General features: G+C 37.8%; 1 protein-coding gene across 2 annotated transcripts in view; it reads left to right on the forward strand.

Moving 5' to 3' along the window:
* The window catches only part of LOC144967339 (prickle planar cell polarity protein 3-A-like), a 105,613-nt gene extending 93,012 nt beyond the window's left edge, over positions 1 to 12,601 (forward strand). For both annotated transcript variants that reach the window (XM_078904436.1, XM_078904435.1), the window contains 3 exons: positions 8,731 to 8,900; positions 10,781 to 10,967; positions 11,798 to 12,601. In XM_078904436.1, coding sequence (XP_078760562.1) covers positions 8,731 to 8,900; positions 10,781 to 10,967; positions 11,798 to 11,946 — 506 coding nt within the window. In that variant the 3' untranslated portion in view covers positions 11,947 to 12,601. The remainder of the gene's footprint in view (positions 1 to 8,730; positions 8,901 to 10,780; positions 10,968 to 11,797) is intronic.
* The last annotated feature ends 12,399 nt before the right edge of the window (positions 12,602 to 25,000 follow it).

Below are 25,000 nucleotides of genomic sequence, written 5' to 3' on the forward strand. Positions count from 1 at the left end.
GCATTTTTTTACTAACGACAGAGTGAAAATGGAGAGGCTTCGTATGGGAAGAATGCAGACAATGGACGGGTACGTTTCGGGTACAAACTTTTCGTCAGCACAACAATACACAAATTAACGTGGAAAATAAATAAAATAAAATGTACAGGCGATACAAGTTATTTTGCATTTAATTTTATTTATTTTCCACGTTAATTTGTGTATTGTTGTGCTGATGAAGGGTTTGTACTCGAAACGTCCATTGTCTGTATTGTTCCCATACGAAGACTGACTCTTCATTTTCACTCTTTCCTTAGTATTTTCACGATCACAGGCTTCAGACAGCCCCTACCGTTTTCTGCAATTTTTTTTGGTCTAAGTTAGTAGGAGGAAGATATATAAAGGATCCTGGAAGAGAGAGAGAGAGAACTAAAATGAATGATGGATTTCCTGCCTGGCACACTGGCTGTGTGGGATTAGAAAGAAACAGCAAAACTGTCAGAGCAACGGGAAAAAGAGAAACGTGGAGAGCCATGACAGCCAACGGTGCCAAGCATGGCACAAGTTGGAGAGAAAGATAAAGGGAGTTAATTGTGACTCATAAATAAGGGAACAACACAAAACGAACGAGTCACATTAAATTTACTCCCCTTATCTTACTCTCCATTTTATTGACTCATTTAGGCACCTCTAGTTTATGGCATAAGTTGATAGTGATGTAAAGTATATTTATTATGATGATATTTAATTTGCTTCATTCAGAAAAGTGAGTGGAGCAGGCACTTATGTTGATGATAACAAGAAATGAAGTGAGTAGAAGGCGGAGGTGCCGTACGCTCGAGTCGTGGGTTTGATTTCCCATCATGCAAAGTTTTTATTCTTTTATTATCCTCTGACATTTGACTACTAACTCCAGTTCTTGTTATCACTCTTTTTTTTTCTTAAAAAAAGGGCCCATGACCTTATAATATCATAGTTGATCAAGAAATCAGTTTCTTGAAGTTCAAAAATATTGCTCAAGTTGATGTATTGGATGCGCCTAAATGTGTCTATGCCTATAGATAGTATGCACTTGGCTAAGAAGCTCATAACATTGCCATCCGGAAGTATAACGGACCAACACACAAAACTGTGTGTATCCATGAACGTTTATAGTCGGGTTAATACAGTTCAGTGAGCATTACTCATAAACGCGGATGGCAAAAAAACAATAACAAAGACATGAGTGACGTCATCTTCGAACTATCTATAATAACATTTCGAGTGACGCTTTGGACCAACATGTGCCCTTGTTTGCAAGAAAGGTTACCTATTGCCCTTCAGTGAAGCGGATGAAGGAAGGAATTAAAAAAAACCCAGCGAAATCAGAGTGCTGATAGGTTTGACCAAGCAATAACTATCTCTTCTTTTAAAAAAATAAAATAGGGTTGGGGGGTTAACATTGTTCCGTAGGGCTATGTTACTGTCAAATCTAAATATTATAAAACTATTTTTACAGATTTATATACGAGTAAAATGCAAACCTTTTTAAAATTAAGGTAGTTCTATCACCCATTGACTCAAATGGTTATATATAGAATATCTGCTGGGGCATAATGACGTAGCCATCGTTATGTTATAGCCTCATACTGAAATCCAAAAGGACTGGCAGTTTGACGTCATTATTTTTTTTTTTTTGCACCGCCTAGTGAGTTGTCGTTAGTAGTGCTCATGGAGACAAGTTATTTCATTGGTTGAATTATTGAATACAATTCACGATTTGTTTTCTTTTGTGGCAAAAGACTGGCATTTTGACGTCATTTTTTGGTCAGTGTCAGGCCATAACTTTACGAAGGCCACGATAATGATCGGTTCTTAATTTGACCTTGGCATAGGGGATAGCCATCTGGCAACCCTGTTGCCAAATTCATTTACGTGCACCTACATACATTATTACCGGACCGATTTTATCGTTGGTGGCTTTAAAAGATTCGTCTCGATCTATGTCAATTTCCACTTATACAGTAGTATAATAATTGAGATAGATGCGTTCCTGTTCTTAATAACCTTTATTTTACCACAAATGTTGCAGGTTCTCCACGAGTGTTAAAATATGATAGACACCTTAACTGCTGGGTACAACAAATTTGGAAATTTAAATTTTAGAAATTTGGAAAGTGTCAATAAGCACAACAACATTGTACTCAATTACCGATAATATATCCAGTAGATTTAATCAAAATCAATTATTATCAATTGGAGTAGACGATTTTGCCAAATGATTTCGTAGAATACCCCCCCCCCCCCCCCCCCCCCCCCCCCCCTTCCCAAAAGCGGACATACTGGTTAAGGAAGAAACTCACCTTACCTTACATACGAGATAGATAGAGCCCAAATTGGATTCAGTAGTCTGATGTCACGCCGCCCGGCAACGGCGGCCATCTTGGTTCTAAACAAAGAAAATCATTACTTTTTATTCTTCAAGATGGCTAGAACTTTTCATATGTCTTGTGATCAGAATGTGTAAAAGTCAAAACATGATCAAATTTATGTTTTTTCCCCCTCTGGATACACTTTTATGCTCGCCGGAGAAATATTTCATACGGGCGTCCGCCATTGTTCCGATAGTTTAGAGCCAGTGTTACTAAGTTACCATGCGTCCATAGGAAGGAAGTGACGTTACGACTATTGAATCCTACTGTTATGGACTCATTGTTGTAATCGAATTGCTCTCAGACCAACGTAAACTATTGTTCATTACAACAGTGTTAAAATAAGCCCATAATTACGTTCGATTATCAGACCTGCAAATAGTATATGCACAACGGGTATGCCACAAAAACTGCAACAGCAAGTTATTTGCTAATCGCATATGTCAGATACCTAGAAGTAATAGCTAATTTTATTTGGTCCCTATTCGGAAATGGACTCACAAGAGTCTCAATTAAACATCATAGGTAAGTTCGTTGAATTTTGAAATTATCAGACCTGAAAATAAGAATACGTTGGGCATATCTCAACTCTCATTGTGTACAATGAATATGATATGATGTCTTTGGTGATTGGTGATGACGCACGAAACCATAACCACACCCACGAATTACGTGCCTGAGCGAGCCTTTACTCACGGTTTAGGTCAGGTTGACCTCAGGGTCAAGCGGTCAATCCTGCAGGTAAAGCTGCATACAATGCATTTTTAATTCAGAAAAGTGAGTGGAGCAGGCACTTATGTTGGTAACAACAAGATATGAAGTGAGTAGAAAAGTGCCAGAAGACAATAGAGAATAAAATTTTTTCGCGGCGGTGGTGGGGTTTGAACCTGCGACCTTATTGGTACGACAACTCCGCCTGGCAGGTGAGAGCGTGGCTCTACCGTGTGAGCTATCCACGAACACAAAAATATTCGTTTCAAACCCAAGTCATTTCTAGATCCCTCTCTCACCCACTTCTGGGACCGCCGATTCGTTCGCCCACCACCATCGCGAAGTATTTTGACCAGCAGTTAAGCTTAACAGCCAATATTCTCAACACAAACATATAACATAGAAACGATTGAGACATTGAGTATACCTGCCAGGCGGAGTTGTCGTACCAATAAGGTCGCAGGTTCAAACCCCACCACCGCCGCGAAAAATTTTTATTCTCTATTGTCTTCTGGCACTTTTCTACTCACTTCATATCTTGTTGTTACCAACATAAGTGCCTGCTCCACTCACTTTTCTGAATTAAAAATTCACCCCAAACACCGGAGCATACTCAATGTCTCAATCGTTTCTATGTTATATGTTTGTGTTGAGAATATTGGCTGTTAAGCTTAACTGCTGGTCAAAATACTTCGCGATGGTGGTGGGCGAACGAATCGGCGGTCCCAGAAGTGGGTGAGAGAGGGATCTAGAAATGACTTGGGTTTGAAACGAATATTTTTGTGTTCGTGGATAGCTCACACGGTAGAGCCACGCTCTCACCTGCCAGGCGGAGTTGTCGTACCAATAAGGTCGCAGGTTCAAACCCCACCACCGCCGCGAAAATTTTTATTCTCTATTGTCTTCTGGCACTTTTCTACTCACTTCATATCTTGTTGTTACCAACATAAGTGCCTGCTCCACACTCTTTTCTGAATTAAAAATTCACCCCATACACCGGAGCATACTCAATGTCTCAATCGTTTCTATGTTATATGTTTGTGTTGAGAATATTGGCTGTTCAGCTTAACTGCTGGTCAAAATACTTCGCGATGGTGGTGGGCGAACGAATCGGCGGTCCCAGAAGTGGGTGAGAGAGGGATCTAGAAATGACTTGGGTTTGAAACGAATATTTTTGTGTTCGTGGATAGCTCACACGGTAGAGCCACGCTCTCACCTGCCAGGCGGAGTTGTCGTACCAATAAGGTCGCAGGTTCAAACCCCCCACCGCCGCGAAAAATTTTTATTCTCTATTGTCTTCTGGCACTTTTTACTCACTTCATATCTTGTTGTTACCAACATAAGTGCCTGCTCCACTCACTTTTCTGAATTAAAAATTCACCCCATACACCGGAGCATACTCAATGTCTCAATCGTTTCTATGTTATATGTTTGTGTTGAGAATATTGGCTGTTAAGCTTAACTGCTGGTCAAAATACTTCGCGATGGTGGTGGGCGAACGAATCGGCGGTCCCAGAAGTGGATGAGAGAGGGATCTAGAAATGACTTGGGTTTGAAACGAATATTTTTGTGTTCGTGGATAGCTCACACGGTAGAGCCACGCTCTCACCTGCCAGGCGGAGTTGTCGTACCAATAAGGTCGCAGGTTCAAACCCCACCACCGCCGCGAAAAATTTTTATTCTCTATTGTCTTCTGGCACTTTTCTACTCACTTCATATCTTGTTGTTACCAACATAAGTGCCTGCTCCACTCACTTTTCTGAATTAAAAATTCACCCCATACACCGGAGCATACTCAATGTCTCAATCGTTTCTATGTTATATGTTTGTGTTGAGAATATTGGCTGTTAAGCTTAACTGCTGGTCAAAATACTTCGCGATGGTGGTGGGCGAACGAATCGGCGGTCCCAGAAGTGGGTGAGAGAGGGATCTAGAAATGACTTGGGTTTGAAACGAATATTTTTGTGTTCGTGGATAGCTCACACGGTAGAGCCACGCTCTCACCTGCCAGGCGGAGTTGTCGTACCAATAAGGTCGCAGGTTCAAACCCCACCACCGCCGCGAAAAATTTTTATTCTCTATTGTCTTCTGGCACTTTTCTACTCACTTCATACAATGCATTACGTTCCAAAAACATATAAATTGAGTAACGGCATTTCCTGTTTTCAGTCTACTGCTACTCCTCTTTTAAATTCACAACATATTTTTCAAAGCTCGGATATAACTGCATTTTTCTCGTTTGATATTTGTGTCTGGGTTTCATTATTCTGCTGTGATTAGTTCTTTAGTTATTTACATCTGAAAAACTCAATGAATAAAATCAATTACAGGAGCTATTTATTTTAAAAAAAATTAATATAAAACTTTTGACACTACCAATTTTTTAAAAAGTTGTATCGGCGCATCTAACATTCTCTGGGCTTTTTAATGATTAAAACCGTCTAATGGACTTGTCTTTTAATCTTTTATAATATTTTTTTTCTTGCAATGCACATACAGGAAAACGGATCACACTTTAGAGACCCACATGAAATCTTTAAATGAACTTTGTAGTGTATGTGGCTATACAGCACTCACTCAAAAAGAAAAAAACCGTAACCGCTAAAGATTACTGTGTAATGATTTCAAATGTGAAATACTTTTGTTATTTGATATTGATATTGGAAAAGACTTAGAAACAAACATTCAAAAGTGATATGTTACAAATGTGTAAAAAGAATCAAAAAGATGAAAGTATATAAAGGAGAAGAGTTTTTAATAAACTCCCGGACTATTGTAAAAAACAGTCAGCATTTGTGGACAGATTTTGTCCCCAGTGACATTATAATGTGCAATGTGTGTAAAACATTTACAAACATACGAGTCGGCTGCATTAAAGATAGGCAGTCAAGTGACATTCAAACCTTAGACACAACGCAAGACACACATTCATCACACTCCACAGAAATCACAGTAGACAATGTTTTAATGACAACCAGTCTTCTTCAAGTTTCCCCTGACTTACAGTCTTATGTACCAGAATAGAAGATAAGATTAGAAAAGAACGACAGAAAATGACCAACTAAATTATCAGGAAACAATACAGGACAGTTTACAACGTATAAGACAGGTAGAGACACCTAAACAATTTGAAATTATAATGTGACTTTTGACTGAAAGAAAAGTGACATAATAGAGCAGGAGTTTGGATTCCCTCCCTCTCCTGAGAATCATGTTTTTCCCCCATTTTAGTCTCTCTCTCTCTCTCTCTCTCTCTCTCTCTCTCTCTCTCTCTCTCTCTCTCTATCTCTCTCTCTCTATCTATTTTATTTATCTCTAATCTCTATCTCTCTCTCTCTCTCTCTCTCTGTCTATCTATCTATCTATTTTATTTATCTCTATCTCTCTCTCTCTCTCTCTCTCTCTCTCTCTCTCTCTCTCTCCCCCCCCCCACCCCCACCTCCCTCTCCTACGTCTTGACACACATACGCTCACGCCGACAGACAGTATTGCAATAAATACACATACACACATAAAGTCAGATAGATAATACACATAATTTACGCTTTGTACAAATAAATGTTTAAAACCATCCCGGAATTTGGAATTATCTATGTTTTCTGTTATTCAAACTGTGAGAAAAGATTGTCTTCATTGTGTACTTTGGCGACTTATACGAAACAATTACGGTATCCCAAATATAAACGGCTATTACTATGAATTGATTGACAAGTCCATTTAGAGACGACATAAGTAAATTCTCTTAATGTTTGTCTTTAAGTTGAACCAAGTTTTATTGCATTTGAGCGTGTCGTTTTTTTGCAATTTGGGGGTAAAGTTAAAAGTAAGTTAATTATTTCTCAAAATATGAGTAATTTATAATTAACAATAACTTCCTTTCAACTAACACTATGAGAATCGAATTTATATCATAATACTCAGTATTTTCTAAATATTTTCTTTCTGTAAATTTCTTTGCGTTCATGATCATATTAAACTTGGGATAGCAGGTTTACAAAGTAAACAAACACGCGTAATGACTGGGAGTAACAATCATTCAACGGGTAATTGTTATCATGACCCCGAGGTCACGCCCCCACGAAGGCGAAGGGGGCTGACTGGGTGGTAAGGCATGCGGTCAGGTTGAGTTCACTGAACAACTAAAGGCACGGCTTTTCGTTTCCGTGACACGCTAATCTCGTAAATTCTCACCAATCATGCGCTGTCAACGGATAATGGATGTGCTTTCTTTTGAGGACTTTGGGATCGCTCTCTTGTTGCCTTATACTTAAAGGATTTCGCGAGTATTGCAGTAGAAACTGACAATGAATGAATAAGGGTTTTGTAAAGTGGTTCTGAGGTTAAAGGGTGAATACCGATAATAGATTATTTTACCTTTTAAAAGCTGACTCCCAATAGATAGTGATTGGCTAAGAAGCTCACAACATTACCACCCGGAATTATAACGGACCAACTCACAAAACTCTGTGCAACCATGTACTTTTATGGTCTGGATAATACAATTAAGTGAGAATTACTCATAAACGTGGATGACAAGAAACAATTACAAAGACCCGAGTGACCTGCAGAATGACAAATCAGATAGATAATAGCTTAATACTATCATTTTGTTCAACCAATCAAATAACTTGGAAAAACCAGGGAAAATCGATCGTGACTTTTAAAGGGTAAAACAGACAAGAATTTTCCTGCTCAATACATCACCAAATATAAGACAATATATAGAGGTTTTCTCTGAATGACGTAACCTTCCACCCCCCCCCCCCCCCCCAAAAAAAAAAAAGACCAAAAAAACAACAAAACAAAACAAAATAAAAAAACAACAAAAAGCAAAATAAAAAGACAAAAAAAAAAACAAAAAAACAAAACAAAACAAAACAAAACAAAAAAATAACCAACCCAAAACAAACAAACAAAAAATTATATAACGCAATATATCCACTAAAAGTGCTCAAAGCGCATTACAAAGGGTCCCTGGCCAACAGCAACATGTAACATGTAGATCGATACGTGACGCCTGTTATGCGATATTATATTTTTTTTTACGACAGAGACAACGCTGTTAACGTCCAGGTATTCATTTTACACCTGAGTACTATGAGAGAATGTGAGTGATGAGCCTTTACCAAGGACTTAACTATGCGCATGAGCGAGGCTCGAACCCGGGACCTTCCGATCGGAAGGCGAGTGTCATACTATAGCACCACATACCCGCACATCATAACAATATAATGTTGGTGTATAAAGAAACAGATCAATCTCAACATCAGACAGGACTTTGACACATAAAACAATATCTTCATCTTTTATTACTTTTCATTGGTGTCCCGCTAGCTCACCAATTGGTAGAGCACTTGCTTCATGCGCAGAGGGTCCGAGATCGATCCCGGGTACCGGCGAGATTCTTTCCGACCCTCGACTCCCTGTCCACACAGCATTGAATGGGTAGCTGAGTCTGTTAGATTTGGCGCAATGTAATTTGCGATAGAATAGCGTCCTATCCAAAGGATAGCAAGCAATTGCTATTGCCCGTTACACGCTATAGAAACTGGGATAAACTCCGGCTCCATGGGCCCAATGTCTCTGAAGGACTACTTAAAACAAAAACTACTTTTTCTCTCTTCCACAGGTATGAAAAAGTTTGAGTACAAAGGCAAGCAATGGCACGATCAATGCTTCACGTGCTCTGAATGTAATCAACCTATCGGAAATAAGAGTTTCATCCCCCGTGAAGAGCAGGTCATCTGCGTGCCTTGCTATGAACAGAACTATGCGCAGAGATGTACCAAGTGTGGGGATGTGAGTATCAAAATGATTATAATATTATACTGGACGGTAGACAAGAGTCAACATTTTACTTGAATATCAATGACTTTTCAAATTTGCAATTTAATAATACTTACTACATTTCGAATGTCAAAAACAAAATGTGAGTATAACCAGAGCCGCTCTCAAATTGAACGCTTTAATGCACTCCTAATAGGATTCAACAGTCGTGACGTCACTTCCCTCGCAATGACGCATAGTAACTTAGTAACTGGTTCTAAACTATCGGAACAATGGCGGACGCCTTTATGAAATACTTCTCCGACGAGCATAAAAGTGTATCCAGAGGAGAAAAAACATTAGAAATCCGATCATGCTGTGAATTATATACATTCTGATCACACGACATGTGAAAAAGTTCTAGCCAGCATGAAGAATAAAAAGTACTGATAATTTTCTTTGTTTAGAACCAAGCTGCTCGTTGTTGGGCGGACGTGATATCAGACTATTGAGTCCAATTGCCTACGATGTGTGAATCTTGGGGAATATTAGGAAGCGATTCTCGACTTTTCGTCTCTTTCTTGGTTCTGTCAGAACCGCTGGTGAATCTCTTAACAGATAAGATAATCAAACGAGCTTTTCATTTGTTTAGTCTTTCGAGACCAGATTATCTTGGTATTGTCATGATTTTGAAAAACGTCATACTGAAAAAGCCAAGGATATTCTTGAATTGGATGTTCAAATACCAGATATATCCAGCGAATTTAATGACTTTCTAAATCTAGGAATGGATTGTGGTTCTCCTGAGTACGCTAGAAATAATACAAAAATGACCGTAGTGTTATGATACGCCACCTATCTATATATGATATGAAAGACTTTGGACTGTGCATGGGATGTTTGTTTTGAAGGTCTAATCCAAATGTATAGAAAGACAAGTTGTGCAAACCTCTTCAACTATTAAATCGGGATCTATATTTATTAAAAACAACAAGTTAAAGTTGTATTCCTCCGCCCAAGAAAGTGGAAATGGATTGGAAACACCCCTGAGAAGAGACCCATCCATCACAGGGACAGCATTTGACTGGAACCCCAAAGGCCAGCAACGAAGAGGGCGCCCACCAACAACATGGTGAAGAACGCTAAATTTAGAATTGAAAAGTGTCATAATGTCGTAGTTTGGGGGGAGGAGGCAAAGGTGGCAGCCATATACCTTCCCAGATGGAGATCCGTAGTGGACGCCCTATGCTCCGGATGGAGTTAAATGGAATAAATAAGTAAGTAAGTAAGTAAGTAAGTAAGTAAGTAAGTAAGTAAGTAAGTAAGTAAGTAAGTAAGTAAGTAAGTAAGTGAGTAAGTAAGTAAGTAAGTAAGTAAGTAAATGTAATATTATGTACACCAACACAAATGCACGGGATATATAAGGTTATAATCGCACATGAAAGAACTCAAGTGTCATAAGTTACAAGCATAACTGTCCTTTCAATGAATTGGTGCTAGTCTATAAACACGTTGATAACTCGATCAACTCAAAATTTATTATGAATTCAAGTATTATTCAAAATTTAAACTCCATTTCTATTGTCTTGATAGACAATCCATTTCTTGACTTTGTTAGAGAACTCCAAGGAGCTTTTTATTTGGACTCGGAGAGATATTTTCTGCAATTAATATCATATATATTTTCCTCATTTATCGTAGAAGTATTTCCCAATGTCAAGAGCGGAAAATGGTTCATATAAACTTTAAGAAATTTATTGTATTCAAAATAATGAGAGGAACCACTTGGTGCTACTAAAAATCCAATTTCAAAGCGCGGAAAGTAGGTACACCGTGACATTTTTTTGCCATGTATATAATTAGAAATATAATAATTCACAAATGTGTTTTATGGGTCTCTATGTCTTCCCCAGGTAATCAACAAGGGTGGCATAAGTTACAAGAACACTCCGTGGCATCGTGAGTGCTTTACTTGCACTCATTGCAACAAGCTCCTCGCCGGTGAGAAATTCACTTCCAAGGACGAGCAGCCCTTCTGTGGGGATTGCTACTCGGAGCTTTTTGCCAAGAGATGCACCAGATGTACTAAGCCTATCACAGGCAAGTTTTTATATATTTTGAAATTAACTTTTTGGGTTTAAATATTTATTAAGCTATATAATGTGTATTTGTGTTTGTGTGTGTATTTGTTGCAGACTAGTTTCATAGTTTCCAATTCACTCTAAGCTTACCTAGTTATTGTCTTAATATGTACAGTCTTTGGCTGATTTTATTTTCATACATTGTCTGTATGAGTCCCAAATTTTAACTGATCATCATCTTTTGTTTACTTATATTCCCCTCAACATTTTAGCTGTTTTATTGTTTATTTCAATTGGTAGATGATCAAATTTCGATAGACTCAAGTCAAAATTATTTTCTCTAATTTTCTTTAAAAATCGACACTTGTTATCTCGTGTCACCATCCAGTGGATTTGCCTATAATATATGACCCTATTTAATGCCATTAACAATGTTCTGGACATTGTTCGACATATGGTAAATATAATGAATTTTATTAACGAAAGAGTGAAAATGGAGAGGCTTCGTATAGGAATGATACAGACAATTGACGTTTCGGAGAATAGATGAATGAAACGTTAGGATCGATGTCGTACCTAACGTTTCATTCATACTGCAACCACCATTGATTACAGACGATACCAGTTATTTTGCATTTTATTTTATTTTATTTGTTTTCCACGTTCATTTGTGTATTGTTGTGCTGATGAAGGGTTTGTACCCGAAACGTCCATTGTCTGTATCGTTCCCATACGAAGCCTCTCCATTTTCACTCTTTCGTTAGTATTTTCACGATCACAGGCTTCAGGCAGCCCCTACCGTTTTCTACTTCAATGAGTTTAATTGATATTTTGTACATATTTTCTCAGGTATTGGCGGTACCAAGTTCATCTCTTTCGAGGAGCGTCACTGGCACAGTAACTGCTTCAACTGTTACAAATGCAATACCAGCATGGTGGGACGAGGATTCTTGATGAATGGAGAGGATATTGTCTGCCCAGATTGCGGTCGTAGTTAAAACACGTACTCAGAAGCTCTCCTAAAGATATTCTAGCTGAAATCATATCTAACAATGGATAGTTGTTCTTTTTTTTCATGTTGTCTCTGGCACGGTAAGGCGTTTTGTTGGTGTGAAAGCGGAATATGAAAGAAAATTGAGGGCCATTTTGTTTCTAGCCTCTCATGTGGGAAAATGAAGCTATCGTAAAAGAAGTCAATGAGGTGAGAAAAGTAGAATCTAAAGATAGACAATGAAAAGAAGCCTTTTCTTTCTTGAAAGTTCTACTCCCTTATCAGTTCCACGAGGTCGTTTAAGAGGAGTAAGATGTTGAGATCAATCCAAGAGAAAAAATCTGAGGAGAAATAGGAATAAATGAGTGAAACTTTTAAGTATTTAATTGAATGTGTAGTATTCAATCACGAACGGTCTCTTATTAAAAGTGATGTTCATAATAAAGGTTATCAAACGTTTTTTTATCTATTGAACATTAAAGTGTTGACAACTGTCGACTACGAAACATCTTCATATTGCGTTAGATAATTGATTTGTTGAACTTTGTTGTTGTTTTTAGGTATTCACCAATTTCAACGTACATAAAATAGATGTTCAATTATGACAAATTTTAGTCGTTTCCTCATAAATATGATTATGAATAAAAGCTGTTTTAAAGGTATAATTTGTCCATGACTTTATAATCAAAACTAGCTTTTAATGTCGATAATCCCTTAGGATAATAAAATGCCACTGAATGTGATATGTATATCAAAACATACTGTCGGACAAACGTAAGATACATTGTGTTGGAGTCCGTTAATGATATTTTATAATTTTTAAAAAGGGTCTCTTGAAATAATAGATCAAATTTTGGTCGCTCAGTTTGCAGTACGACAAAAAAGATAATAAAATGAGTTATGTATATTTATACAAATAGAAACAGTGTAAACCAAATGACTTTTCAGCCTTTGCTCTTCGTCCAGGGACTGCTGTAGACTGTAACAGAAATAACGCACTGAAATCCCGTAGAAAATGATCCAATCATTAGTGCCGCGCTGAAGACCGGTCTAGACCGCGGTCCGACGGTCTTTTAGCTGTGAACCGAAGACCGGTCCCATAGGGGAAGATCGGCGGCGGTCCTCACTTCTTATCACCTTTCAACTAGTGCGGGGCGGTCCTTGCAAGGACCACGGTCCTACGGTCTCGCGCCATAGCCTACTACTTCCCCAGCGCAGGGTTGCCAGATTATTTTTCAACAAAATGCCAGGGGAAGACTCAAAAAATGCCAAAACACTCAAAAAGATGCCAAAGTCTGTTGACTCCCACCCCCACTAAGAAAACTACTCACTTTTGATAGACAATTTACTATCATATCCTGGTGGCTTGCGTGTTTTCTTTTCTTTTTCTTTTCTTTTTTTTTTTTTTTTTTTTTTTTTTTTTTTGAATTATACTAAATTTCCTGTTGGGGTAATTATTTACCTACTGACTACTAAGTGGAGTGCTAAACCACTACACCACGGTTGGATTTTAAGAATGAAAAAGAAATGTGAAGATGTTTGTTTTTACGCGTTTAGAAATAATTAAGAAAAGGTGTCATTTGAAGTATAATATACAAGAAAAGAAAATGCCAAATGAAAATGCCAAATGCCAAATGATTTTTTTCTAATGCCAAACGGTTTTCAAAAATGCCAGATTTTTGGAATCTGGCATTTAAAATGCCAAACTGGCAACCCTGCCCCAGCGATTCGTTGCTTCGGTTGCCTATCTTCCACCAATCACCACCCATCCCACTTAATTAATCGCACCCACCCCCCTTTGCCATACACTAAACGACACAGACGACCATACAGGCAGACGACCACCAACCTCCACTCCGCAAACCGCCCTTTCGTGTGTGAGATGGGGGGAACAGGAGGCGCACGCCTTGGACGATTCCATTATACGGGGTAAATTTCAAAATTTACTACACCATAATGATCGCAATGACAATGATCTATGGTGAAGGCATGACCCCTCTTCTCTAATGGGTTATTGTTTGAAATGTATGTGACTACTAAAGATGTTTGTGTTGTGTGTGTGTGTGTGTGTGTGTGTGTGTGTGTGTGTGTGTCGAACCTAGCAAGTAGCAAATCCGATTTTTTGTTTTCTTTTGTCCATCTCTTGTCACCACTTCTTTCTATCGCAGTGTTGTCATTTAAAATAATACAATAATATTAAAATTTCGTTGGTGTTTTTACTAATCAAATAATATGAGTTTCATTAGTTTCTTCCTTCCAAAAAACCCAGTTATAACGTCTGAATTTTAAAAAAGTCCAATAGAATATTTGGGGACCCCGATAGCTCAGTTGATAGAGCACTCTCTTTATACGCAAAGGGCCAGAGATCGATCCCGGGTGCAGTCGATTTTTTTCTGAATCCCTGTCTACTCAGCAATGAATGGGTAGCTGAGTTTGTTAGATCTGGCGAAAAGTCACCATCGACCCCTCTTATTACCTCATCCACCCCCTCTTATTATAACTTCACGTCTCTCTCTTACTCTTCAATGCTCGCTGCCCTCTAATGTGTGTGTGTGTGTGTGGTGGGGGGGGGGGGGTAGGAGTTGCGTGTGTGTATCAACGCCACGAACAACTCGATCAACGCCTTGGGCGATGCCATTATCTCCGTTAATGGGGATAAATTTCAAATTTTATTAAATTATCGAAGTAACAATGAAGTACGGTGAGCAAATAAAGAAGGCATCACCCCTCTTCTCTAATTAGGTTACAATTTGAAATGAGTGTGACTACTCCGTGTGTTTTACTCCTGTAGACCACGGTTTTCATCGTGTAGCGGTCTTTAACGGTTCAAGAATGAACGATCCCATGGTCTCAAAGGTCAAACCGGTTCGAATTTCCAACAGTCTCTCAGGAATGTTCAATGTCGAAAAGGACCGGTCCTAGGACCGGTCCTTGCGGTCTTCATTTCCCAAGGACCGTAGGACCGTGGTCCTTAAGCTTGCCAAGGACCGCCCCGCACTACCAATCATTGCTGGGACTCTCAATCTTATTTCTTCTCCCCATTCTTCTCTTGTTATTGTATCTTATTTCGCTTTTCCTTTTTTAAAATTTTAAAATTCTTTACACCCAGCTTGCATTTTGGAAGCCTGTATGTCTAATATTTTATTAAGTCTGTGAAGTACAAATTAAGTACACATTTACGTTACGTTTATATAGGGTTGAAATTGTATTTCTGTAATTGTAACTTGTCCCTTGTAAAAAGGCAAAGGCGGAAATTCGATTTGTTACTTTGTTTCTGTATATTTCTTTTATCCTCTTGTAATCATATTGGCTCCATAAGACATTGTAATAGTCCAGTTTGTGGTACAACGTTTTATGTACTCGGTTGTATTCGTGTATCGGCCTTCATGTATTACATTCAAAGTGTCGGCAAATTTCTCAAAATAAGCACAAAAGCAATTCCATTTTTGAGATATCAACATTGAACGTAATTTTTACATACACTTGCATTCTTTTCATATATCTAGTAGACTGTAATGGTATGGAATGTAGTCGAATACATTCATATTATCTGGTTTTTAGCTGAGAGTACGCCAATCTGACAGCTTCAAGTGCGTTTAATCCTCATCAATGTGTGCCATTTAGTCATTGGTTGAATACAGTGAGAGTCACTGAAGTAGTGCCGCATGCACTAGGTAGCTTTAGGCAAATGTTTTTTGAACTGGTAAGTAAATCACTTTGATTTTGGTTAGTTTAAGGGCGACGACTGCGGGTAAATATAAATTGACAAAATAATCAATTTTCAAAATACTTTTATTGACATTGCATTTATTGATTATCTCAATTTTTATTTTGGTAATCAAATTCATCATATCTTATTTAATCTTTTCCTAAAATAAACTGTATTAAGTTTTGTTTAAGCACTATTCTCTTGTCCAAGTGTCTTAATCTTATCAGAAAATATCTGATAAAGTTTTCATGGGTTTCCCCTCCAAAGGTGCATAAAACGATGTGATGGCCAAGCCTATTTATTCAAAATTCGTAAAAGGCTAAAACATAGAGCAGGCCAGGACGATCGCGCATATCTAAATTCTAGCGCTTGTTTTGATTAATTATGCATTTATTTTACTTTTATATCAATCTGCCTGAACATCTTTTACAGTTTTATAGCATCAGACAAGAATAGTTCTAGGGGGAATCTATTGTAGAGAAGAATGTTGACACTTTGAAACACACTCCAATTGTGATAAAGATGATGACGATGATGATGATGATGATGATGATGATGATGATGAATGAATGATGATGATGATGATTATGATTATTACGATGTTATTAATAATAATGCTAAAGATGATGATGATGTTGTATAATGATAGCACTCCTCCTCTTCTCATCATCATCATCATCATCATCATCACCATCCGCCTCCTTCTCTTCCTCCGTCTTCTTCTCCTCCTCGCTCCTCCTTGCTCCTCCTCCTCCTCCTCCTACTACTACTACATCTACTCCTTCTTTTTTATTTTTATTTTTCTTCTTCTTCTTCTTCTTCTTCTTCTTCTTCTTCTTCTTCTTCTTCTTCTTCTTCTTCTTCTTCTTCTTCTTCTCCTCCTCTTTCTCCTCCTCCTCCTCCTCGCTCCTACTCCTCCTCCTACTCCTCCTCCTACTACTACTTCTACTTCTTCTTCTTCTTCTTCTTCTTCTTCTTCTTCTTCTTCTTCTTCTTCTTCTTCTTCTTCTTCTTCTTCTCCTTCTTCGTCTTCGTTATGTGGAAACCTCACGTTCACACTAGCGGCAGTGGAAGATTCGGATTAAGCGTTGATAGTCAAGCCTGAGATAGCCTAAACGTATTAAATAAATGAACATAATAATTCAATATTAACAAAGTATAAGGTAACGAATATCAGTGATAAATGACACAGCTGTACATGACGTAGAGCTTGTCTCCTTGTTAGCAGACTAATCTAAAAATACACACATCAAATCCTAGTCATACTTCGTGGACTAAGGATTAAATGGACCTGTCTCCTCATTTGGAAGATTTTAAGACAGAAATGCATTAAAATCAGATTATAAATGCCTTCATCTCCATCTTCATCATCTTCATAATCAACAGCATCATCATCATCATGATCATCATCATCATCATTATTATTATTATTATTATTATTATTATTATTATTATTATTATTATTATTATATATTATTATTATTATTATTATTATTATTATTATTATTATTATTTTTATTGTTATTATTATTATTATTATTATTATTATTATTATTATTATTATTATTATTATTATTATTGTATTTGTTGTTGTTGTTATTTCTGTTTTTGTTGATGTTCACCATAGAATAATTAATTGTTTAATTAGTTATTACTTTAACACCGGGTAATTTATAAATATACAACAATTCCTAATGACGTTTTAAAATGGGATCACTTTTAACTCGTGTGAAATGGGATTTTGTACATGATTGAAATAGGCTAGACCTAGATAGGTATTTTAAAATTCATTTCGTTTCTTTTGAATGATTGGAATGTTATTTTTCATTTTCAGGTGACTTGAAATGAAATGTTCTGTAACCCTATCTATATTATTATGTCGCATATTTTATCGAAAGTAATTTTTTTAAAAATAACTATAACAGCTTCGAGAAAGAACAAAATACCAATCGTGGAACGTTTCCTTCTCAAAATCATTATGCAGCAAATGACAGTATCAATAGATAGAACGAAGATAACATCACTCATGTCTTTGCTATTGTTTTTTGCCATCCACGTTTATGAGTACTTCTCACTAAACTGTATGAACCAGACTATAACAGTTCACGGTTACACATAGTTGTTTTGTGTGTGTGTGTTTGTCCTTATATTTCAGGATGGCAATGTTGTGAGCTGCTTAGCCAAGCGCATACTATCCATAAAATCATTACTACGTACATTTCTTAAAAATTCAAACGGATGGGCAGAAAAGAATTGGTCACGTGAGATCTTACTACAAAACGACAAGACGTGTCCAATACTTTCTGCCGTCTGTCTGGGTTTTGAGTAATATTATATTAATGATTTATTGTTTTAGTTATTGGCTGAAGAAGGGCTTTGAGCCCGAAAATATTCGTGTTTAGGATTTTGGCTCTTTTTCAAAGCTGTTATATTCATTTTTTTTGTTCATTACTTTTCACAGTCCACAGCTTCTAGCAGCTTAGTATCATTCTATCAAATTATAGCGCTGCATCCCGAAAATCGTCTGGTGTGTTGTATCAGCTATTTTCTTTTTTACATTTGGATTTTTAAATATTATTATTTACTTTTGAGTATTCGTTTTTATTGTTAAAGGTGTCAGACGTGTTTTGTTTTAAAGTGACTATGTAGTGATTGACTCAAATATTCATTTGAAAGATTATTTTATTAGTAGTAGTACCTGTTTCTAATATGCAAATTTATTTATTGTTACAGTTCGTACTGGATTTGCAAAATTAAGACGTCTTTTTGAATTAAAAGCATGCCTTTTTGATAAAAGTTTGGTTTGGCTTTCTTTTTATTCTCATAATATATGAGGGCAATTGGATTCACTAGTCTGATGTCACGTGGCCCAGCAACGACGAGCAGCCTGGTTCTAAACAAAGAAAATGGGTACTTTTTATTCTTCATGCTGGCTAGAACTTTTCATATGTCATGTGATCAGAATGTATAAAATCCAAAACATGAACATATTTATAATGTTTTTCTCCTCTGATACATTTTATGCTCGTCGGAGAAATATTTCATAAGGGCGTCCGCCATTGTTCCGATAGTTTAGAGCCAGTTACTAAGTAACCATGCGTCATTACGAGGGAAGTGACGTCATGACTGTTGAAGGCTATTGGCAATTATATATTCGTATCTGGTTGGGGTTCCTGACCTCCCATAGTGGGCAGGGAGGCACTTACTGCGTCTCGTATCCCTCTTTATCTGTTGTCCAATACGCTTTCTGTCTTTGTATTGGAATTATATTACTTGGTTTTATTCTGGCCCTGGCTGGATACTCTGGCTTAGAGGGAAGCAGTCAAATGTATATATAGTTAGTTTTGGGAGATGCTATTTTTTCCTTGTAAATCATCTCTCTGTTATGCACTGTATTATGTTTTGTTTACGTTCTATATTATATGATTTGTAAACATTTGAGTGTATTCCTCTTAATAGGGACCTGTGCTTGTGTCTGGATGAGACTTTTAGGTGATCTAAAACTAAGTACTTTGATAGTTTGCTTGAGGAAAGAAACTACATCTGTTTCCTATTTGGACCAATTCCCCTTTGTCTTCCCTTTTCTTTGGGTGCTTTAACTGTAGTTCTAGAACTTTTTTCTATCCCATTTTCTTCCTTTTTACTGGCGCTGATTTGACCTTAATGTGTGGCAACCGCCGTAAAACCCTTTAAAAAAAACAAACATAAACATATATTCCTATATGCATACACACACTCACACAGACACACAAACACACACCATTTTATGTGCTTAGCATTTTTGATCTGTAATCACTATCAATAAGGTAGTCGCACACCAGTAGGACTTCCAAATTATAGGTTCGTCTCCGATAAGAGTAAAATACATTCTGAAGACTTCTCCTAAAGGTTCATAATAATCCATGACAGAAAATGAAGTGAGTAGAAAAGTGCCAGAAGACAAAAGAGAATAAAAATTTCGCGGCGATGGGGGGCTCGAACCCACGACCTTACTGGTACGACAACTCCGCCTGGCCATGGGAGGGACGCGATAAAAAAGGAGCTTTTCATATAGCGCAATATCCACTAAATATGCTCAAAGCGCTTTACAAGGGGTCCCTGGCCAACAGCAACATTTAACATTTAGGACGGGACATGGCGCCTGTTAGGCGATGTTACAATGCTTTTCGGACAGAGACAACGCTGTTAACTGCCAGGTACTCTTTTTACACCTGAGTACGGTGAAAGAATGTGAGTAAAGAGCCTTCTCCAAGGACTCAACTATGCGCCGAGCGAGGCTCGAACCCAGGACCTTCCGATCCGTGCGTCGACGTCATCCAACACTAAGCACTTCATTTTCTGTTTTTATCAACATAAGTGCCTGCTCCACTCACTTTTCTGAAATACAATCATCATGGTATTTTACATCTATTGTTAGTTTCAATAACCACGGCTATATGGTCTAGTGGTATGACACTCGCTTTCGGATCGTAAGGTCCTGGGTTCGAGCCTCGCTCGGCGCATAATTGAGTCCTTGGAAATGGCTCTTTACTCACATTCTCTCACCGTACTCAGGTGTAAAATGACTACCTGGTCGTTAACAGCGTTGTCTTAGTCCGAAAAATTGTAATATCGCCTAACAGGCGTCATGTCCCGTCTTACATGTTAAAAATTGCTGTTGATCAGGGACCCCTTGTAAAGCGCTTTAAGCACATTTAGTGGATATTGCGCTATATAAAAGCTCAATTATTATAAAAGAAAACTTTATGAGAAGACAAATTTGTGCGTTTAATTCACTTAATTACACCACTTGATAAATTATGTTCGGTTCGTAATGCTCGCAACAAAGCCATAACCAAATTAAGAAATTAAGGAGCAGACACCGGTTCACAGCGTAAAACGCAACGCGTACCCTTGTGAAGAATATAGGTATTAAAATTATCCCAACTATCGGGAGCCTCTGTACTGTAATGGTAGCACGTCTGACCTGGAATCAGAAGGTCCGAGGTTCGATCCCCAGTCGAGCTGGACTGATTTTTTTGGATGTATGTTATTTTTCTTGTATTCATCTTTCTTGATTTGTCTGGAATCTTTCACACAGATTTAAAGCCATAAGCCTGGCCCTCCAGAAATATGCGCCTTAGCAGAATGCAACGTTAACAAAACTTTGTCATTTCAATCCATTTTCGAATTTATATTTAAAGCTCTTACTGAACATGTGTCCTGAATTATAATGTAAGTATTATATGTTGTATGAATCCTTGTGTGATGCTCATAGCATGTCAAATAATTCTTCAAATCTTTACACGATGAGTCACTTTTTACTTTTAATATAAGCACAAGCTGAATTTTAACTTTGTCTTTCAATTTTTAATTGTACATATAATATGCTTGCAATTTTTAGGATGAGTAATTTGCATATCTTTTACATATTTTACTCTTTTTTTGTATGCATATTCATCTAATCTTTATGCACATTTTTCACTTTTAAAATGCATAAAACCGCTAGGCCAGATAAGCTATTCACGATCGACCTACGAACACTTTACTTTATACGAATGAGAACCCCAAGGCATTGATTAACTTACTCAATCCTAGAGATTTTGCGACTTTTCAAAATTGGAAAAAAAATGTACTTAAAATGAGCATAGCATGTACATAGATAGTTTTATTCAACTATCATTAACGTGTAAAAACTAAAAACATTAGATTTGATACTAGATGCGCCTATAATCTGTCTCAGAAAAATATAATAAATAAATAGGCATGGGGTAAAAGTAACCCGGGTAAACTACGGATATAGTCGGTGTTAGGGTTGAGTGAGTTAAAGATTTAATCCTCTCCGAAACAGCTACTGGAGATTCGTCACATTCGTTGCAATTCAATGAAAAAAAAAACAACAACCCCCCCCCCCCCAAAAAAAAAACAACAACAAAAAAAACAAAAAAAACAAAAAACAAACAAACCCCAAAGTGTAAAGTTATCAATTTTTTGTGTTGTGTAGGTATGACAATTCGGGAAAATTCAGAAATATGGTAGGTAATGAGGGCGGCTATGTGGTCCAGTGGTATGCCACTCGCTTTTGGATCGGAAGGTCCTGGGTTCAAGCCTCGCCCGGCATCATAAAAATACTTGAGGTTTTAAATAGGGCATTATCCACAAAACGTGCTCAACGCATCACAAAGGGTCCATGACTAACAGCAACAAGTAACATGAAGAACGAGACATGCAACCTGTTAGGCGATATTAATTTTTTTTTCCGACAGAGACAACAATGCTAACGACCAGGTACTCATTTTACACCTGAGTAAGATGAGAGAATGTGAGAAAAGAGCCTTTTCCAAAGACTCAACTATGCGCCGAGCGAGTCTCGAACCCAGGGCCTTCCGATCCAAAAGCGGGTGCCATACCACAAGACCACTTGCTGCACATTGCCATCACGTAGACATTCCATAATGGAATATATGTAGATAGTATGAAGTTGACGTCACTCAGATCTTTGTTATTGCTTTTTGCCATCCGTGTTTATGAGTAATTTTCACTAAACTGTATTAACCTGACTATATACGTTCATGGTGACACATGGTTTTGTGTGTTTGTCCGTTATACTTCCGGATGGCAATGTTGTGAGCTTCTTCGCCAAGCGCATACTATCTATAGATAATCCATCAAACCGACGTCTGATGTCAAAAGGAATTATCCAAGTTGTCTCAAAATGGGTGTTAATAAGCTTGCCCAAGGAAAAAAAAACAACAAAGTGCCTAAAGCGGGGCTGGATTCCGGGACTTTCGGACACAATGCAATGCATTAATTACTCGACAACTTCGCCCCCCCCCCCCCATTCCCCTTAAATTAAAGAAATAGATACATTCAACTATACGTCCACAGAGAAAGTAACCAAGAAATGAAGTGAGCAGGAAAGTGCCAGAAGACAACAGAGAATAAAAACTTCGCAGCGGCGATGGGGGCTCGACAACTCCGCCTGGCCCAGGAGATCGTGACTCTACCGTATGAGCTATCCACGATCCCAAAAAAGTCGCTTCAAAGCTTAGTCTAACTAGAGCCTTCGCTCCCCGAAAGTAAACATTTGTTATTCATAATAATCAATTCCCCCCCCCCCTTAAATAAAAAAGACAAAAACAAACAAACAAAAAAACCAAAAAAAAAACACAAACACAACAAAAAACAAACAAAAAATAAATAAATAAATAAACCACCAAAAAAGCGAAAACGCAACGTCACCCGGTTCAACCACTGTATAGCAAAAACGTATCAACCTTCATCTATTACCAAAAAACCCCCACAAAAAAAAAAAAACAAAAACAAAAAAAAAACAAACAAACGCTGACCTCTTTTTTGCGCGCACCTTAAACAAATTGAGCATTTATATAGAGCAACATCCACTTAATGTGCTCAAAGCGCTTTACAAGGGGTCCCTAGTCAATAGCAACTCATTAAGATGTAGGACGAGAAATGACATAGTATAGTAAAAATGTCCTTTGAGAGATTGTGAGTAAAGAGTCTTGTCCAAGGACTCAACTATGCGTCGCTCAAAGCGGAACTCGAACCCTGCGCCTCCCGGTCCGAAAGCGAGTGTCATACCACACGACCACATAGCCACACTTATAGACGTTATTACCTGAACGATTTTGAACGTTGATAGCTCAAAAGATTTGGTTCCGTCTAACTTGATATCCACTTCATTCTAGCTAGCATAAACATTGAAATAAATAAGTACCGTTGCGTAACAAGAGTTTTAATTTTGTGATTTATCCCCGTCAAAACACACTACGTGCTTTTAATTTTCTTTCAAATCTAATCTATAAAGTCTACAGTGCAAACGGGTTGCCAAGTTCATAATCATTGGGCACACCTATCTACACTTTTTTGATGTGATTTTTATAACGAATTTGGCATAATACATTTGGCATAACAAGCAAACCTTCTCAACCAGTGAAGGATTTTAAATTTTAACTTGGCAATCATTAACTTAAGTTCTTGTTCTTGTTGCTTTCAAATTATCGAGTGTTTCTAATTTCTGCTTTGTATTGAAATAGCGTAATATAACCCAGCCCTTTATGAGATGCAATCCAGCACCTAGTGCAGCTGGTCACGACAAGCCCGGATAAATTGAGCTTTTTATGGAGTGCGGTGACCGTGATTAAATTATGCGCGAGGCTCGCACTCAGGACCTTCCGATCCGAAAGCGAATTTCATACCACTAGACCACATAGCCTCACAGACCAAATAGCCGCACATAGCCGTGATTGTGATGGCTATTGTTATTTTGAGATAAAATCAATGTAGTTTGATACTAAATAAAAATGCGATGTCCCTTTACTGATAAGTGAGGTTGATTCATCCTGTTGTAATAAATGGGTAAAAAGCCCAACAACCCGGCAAGCTTTTGAAACTGGATTTTACGCAAAATGGCAATCTCTCGACAGTTCATTTTTGACCTCGTTAAAAAAAACAAAACGAACCCACTGTACTTGTACTTTTCTAGCAAGCAACAAAAAGTGTCTCATTTTTTTGTGACCCCCAGATGTATCCAATCCATCCATACGGTCACAGCTTGAGTGATGAAGAAAGACCCAACATTTGTGTGGTGTGAAATGGTGTTAAGTTATGGCCCTGTATCATAATAATTATGTCCTCCTGTGACAGACATGTTTCTAATAGGATTCAAAAGTCTGATGTCCCGTCCGCCTAGCGACGAGCAACTTGGTTCTAAACAAAGAAAATCGGTGCTTTATATTGTTCATGCTGGCTAGAACTTTTTCACATGTCTTGTAATCAGAATGTATAAAAGTCAAAACATGATCAGATTTATAATGTTTTTCTCCTCTGGATACACTTTTACGCCCGTCGGAGAAATATTTCATAAGGGCGTCCGCCATTGTTCCGATAGTTTAGAACCAGTTACTAAGTTACTATGAGTCATTACGAATTTCTCAAACAGTCGAAAAGGAATGCGCACCCTTAGGGTACTTGAAAAAATGTACTGAATGTGTGGATTTACTCGGGAGTTGATGGTCAAGAGCAGCACTTTTTTCTTGGGTTTTGTTGGTGGTCTTTGATTAAATGGCTGTTGGTCCTAGGATACCTTTAAAGAATATCTTCAGTTTGCGTTTGCTCATTCTATCGTTCAATGTTATCCAGTTGCTTTCTGCCTTCATGATTGTTTAACCTTTTTTTCTGTCATAGTTGCTATGGACCCATTTGCAGGCCCGCATTTCAATTTTTTCAAGCTGGCGTATGACCTTCTTCGTCTGGGGGTCCTACACACTGCAACTGTATTCCAAGATGAGTCTTACCAGTGTGGTAAAGCTTTGTTCTTTTACAGCCCTGTGACACGACAAAAGGTTGTTTA

This window comes from Berghia stephanieae, chromosome 3 (genome assembly GCF_034508935.2).
Source record: "Berghia stephanieae isolate SIO BIC M18660-M18661 chromosome 3, UCSD_Bste_1.3, whole genome shotgun sequence".
NCBI lineage: Eukaryota > Metazoa > Mollusca > Gastropoda > Nudibranchia > Aeolidiidae > Berghia > Berghia stephanieae.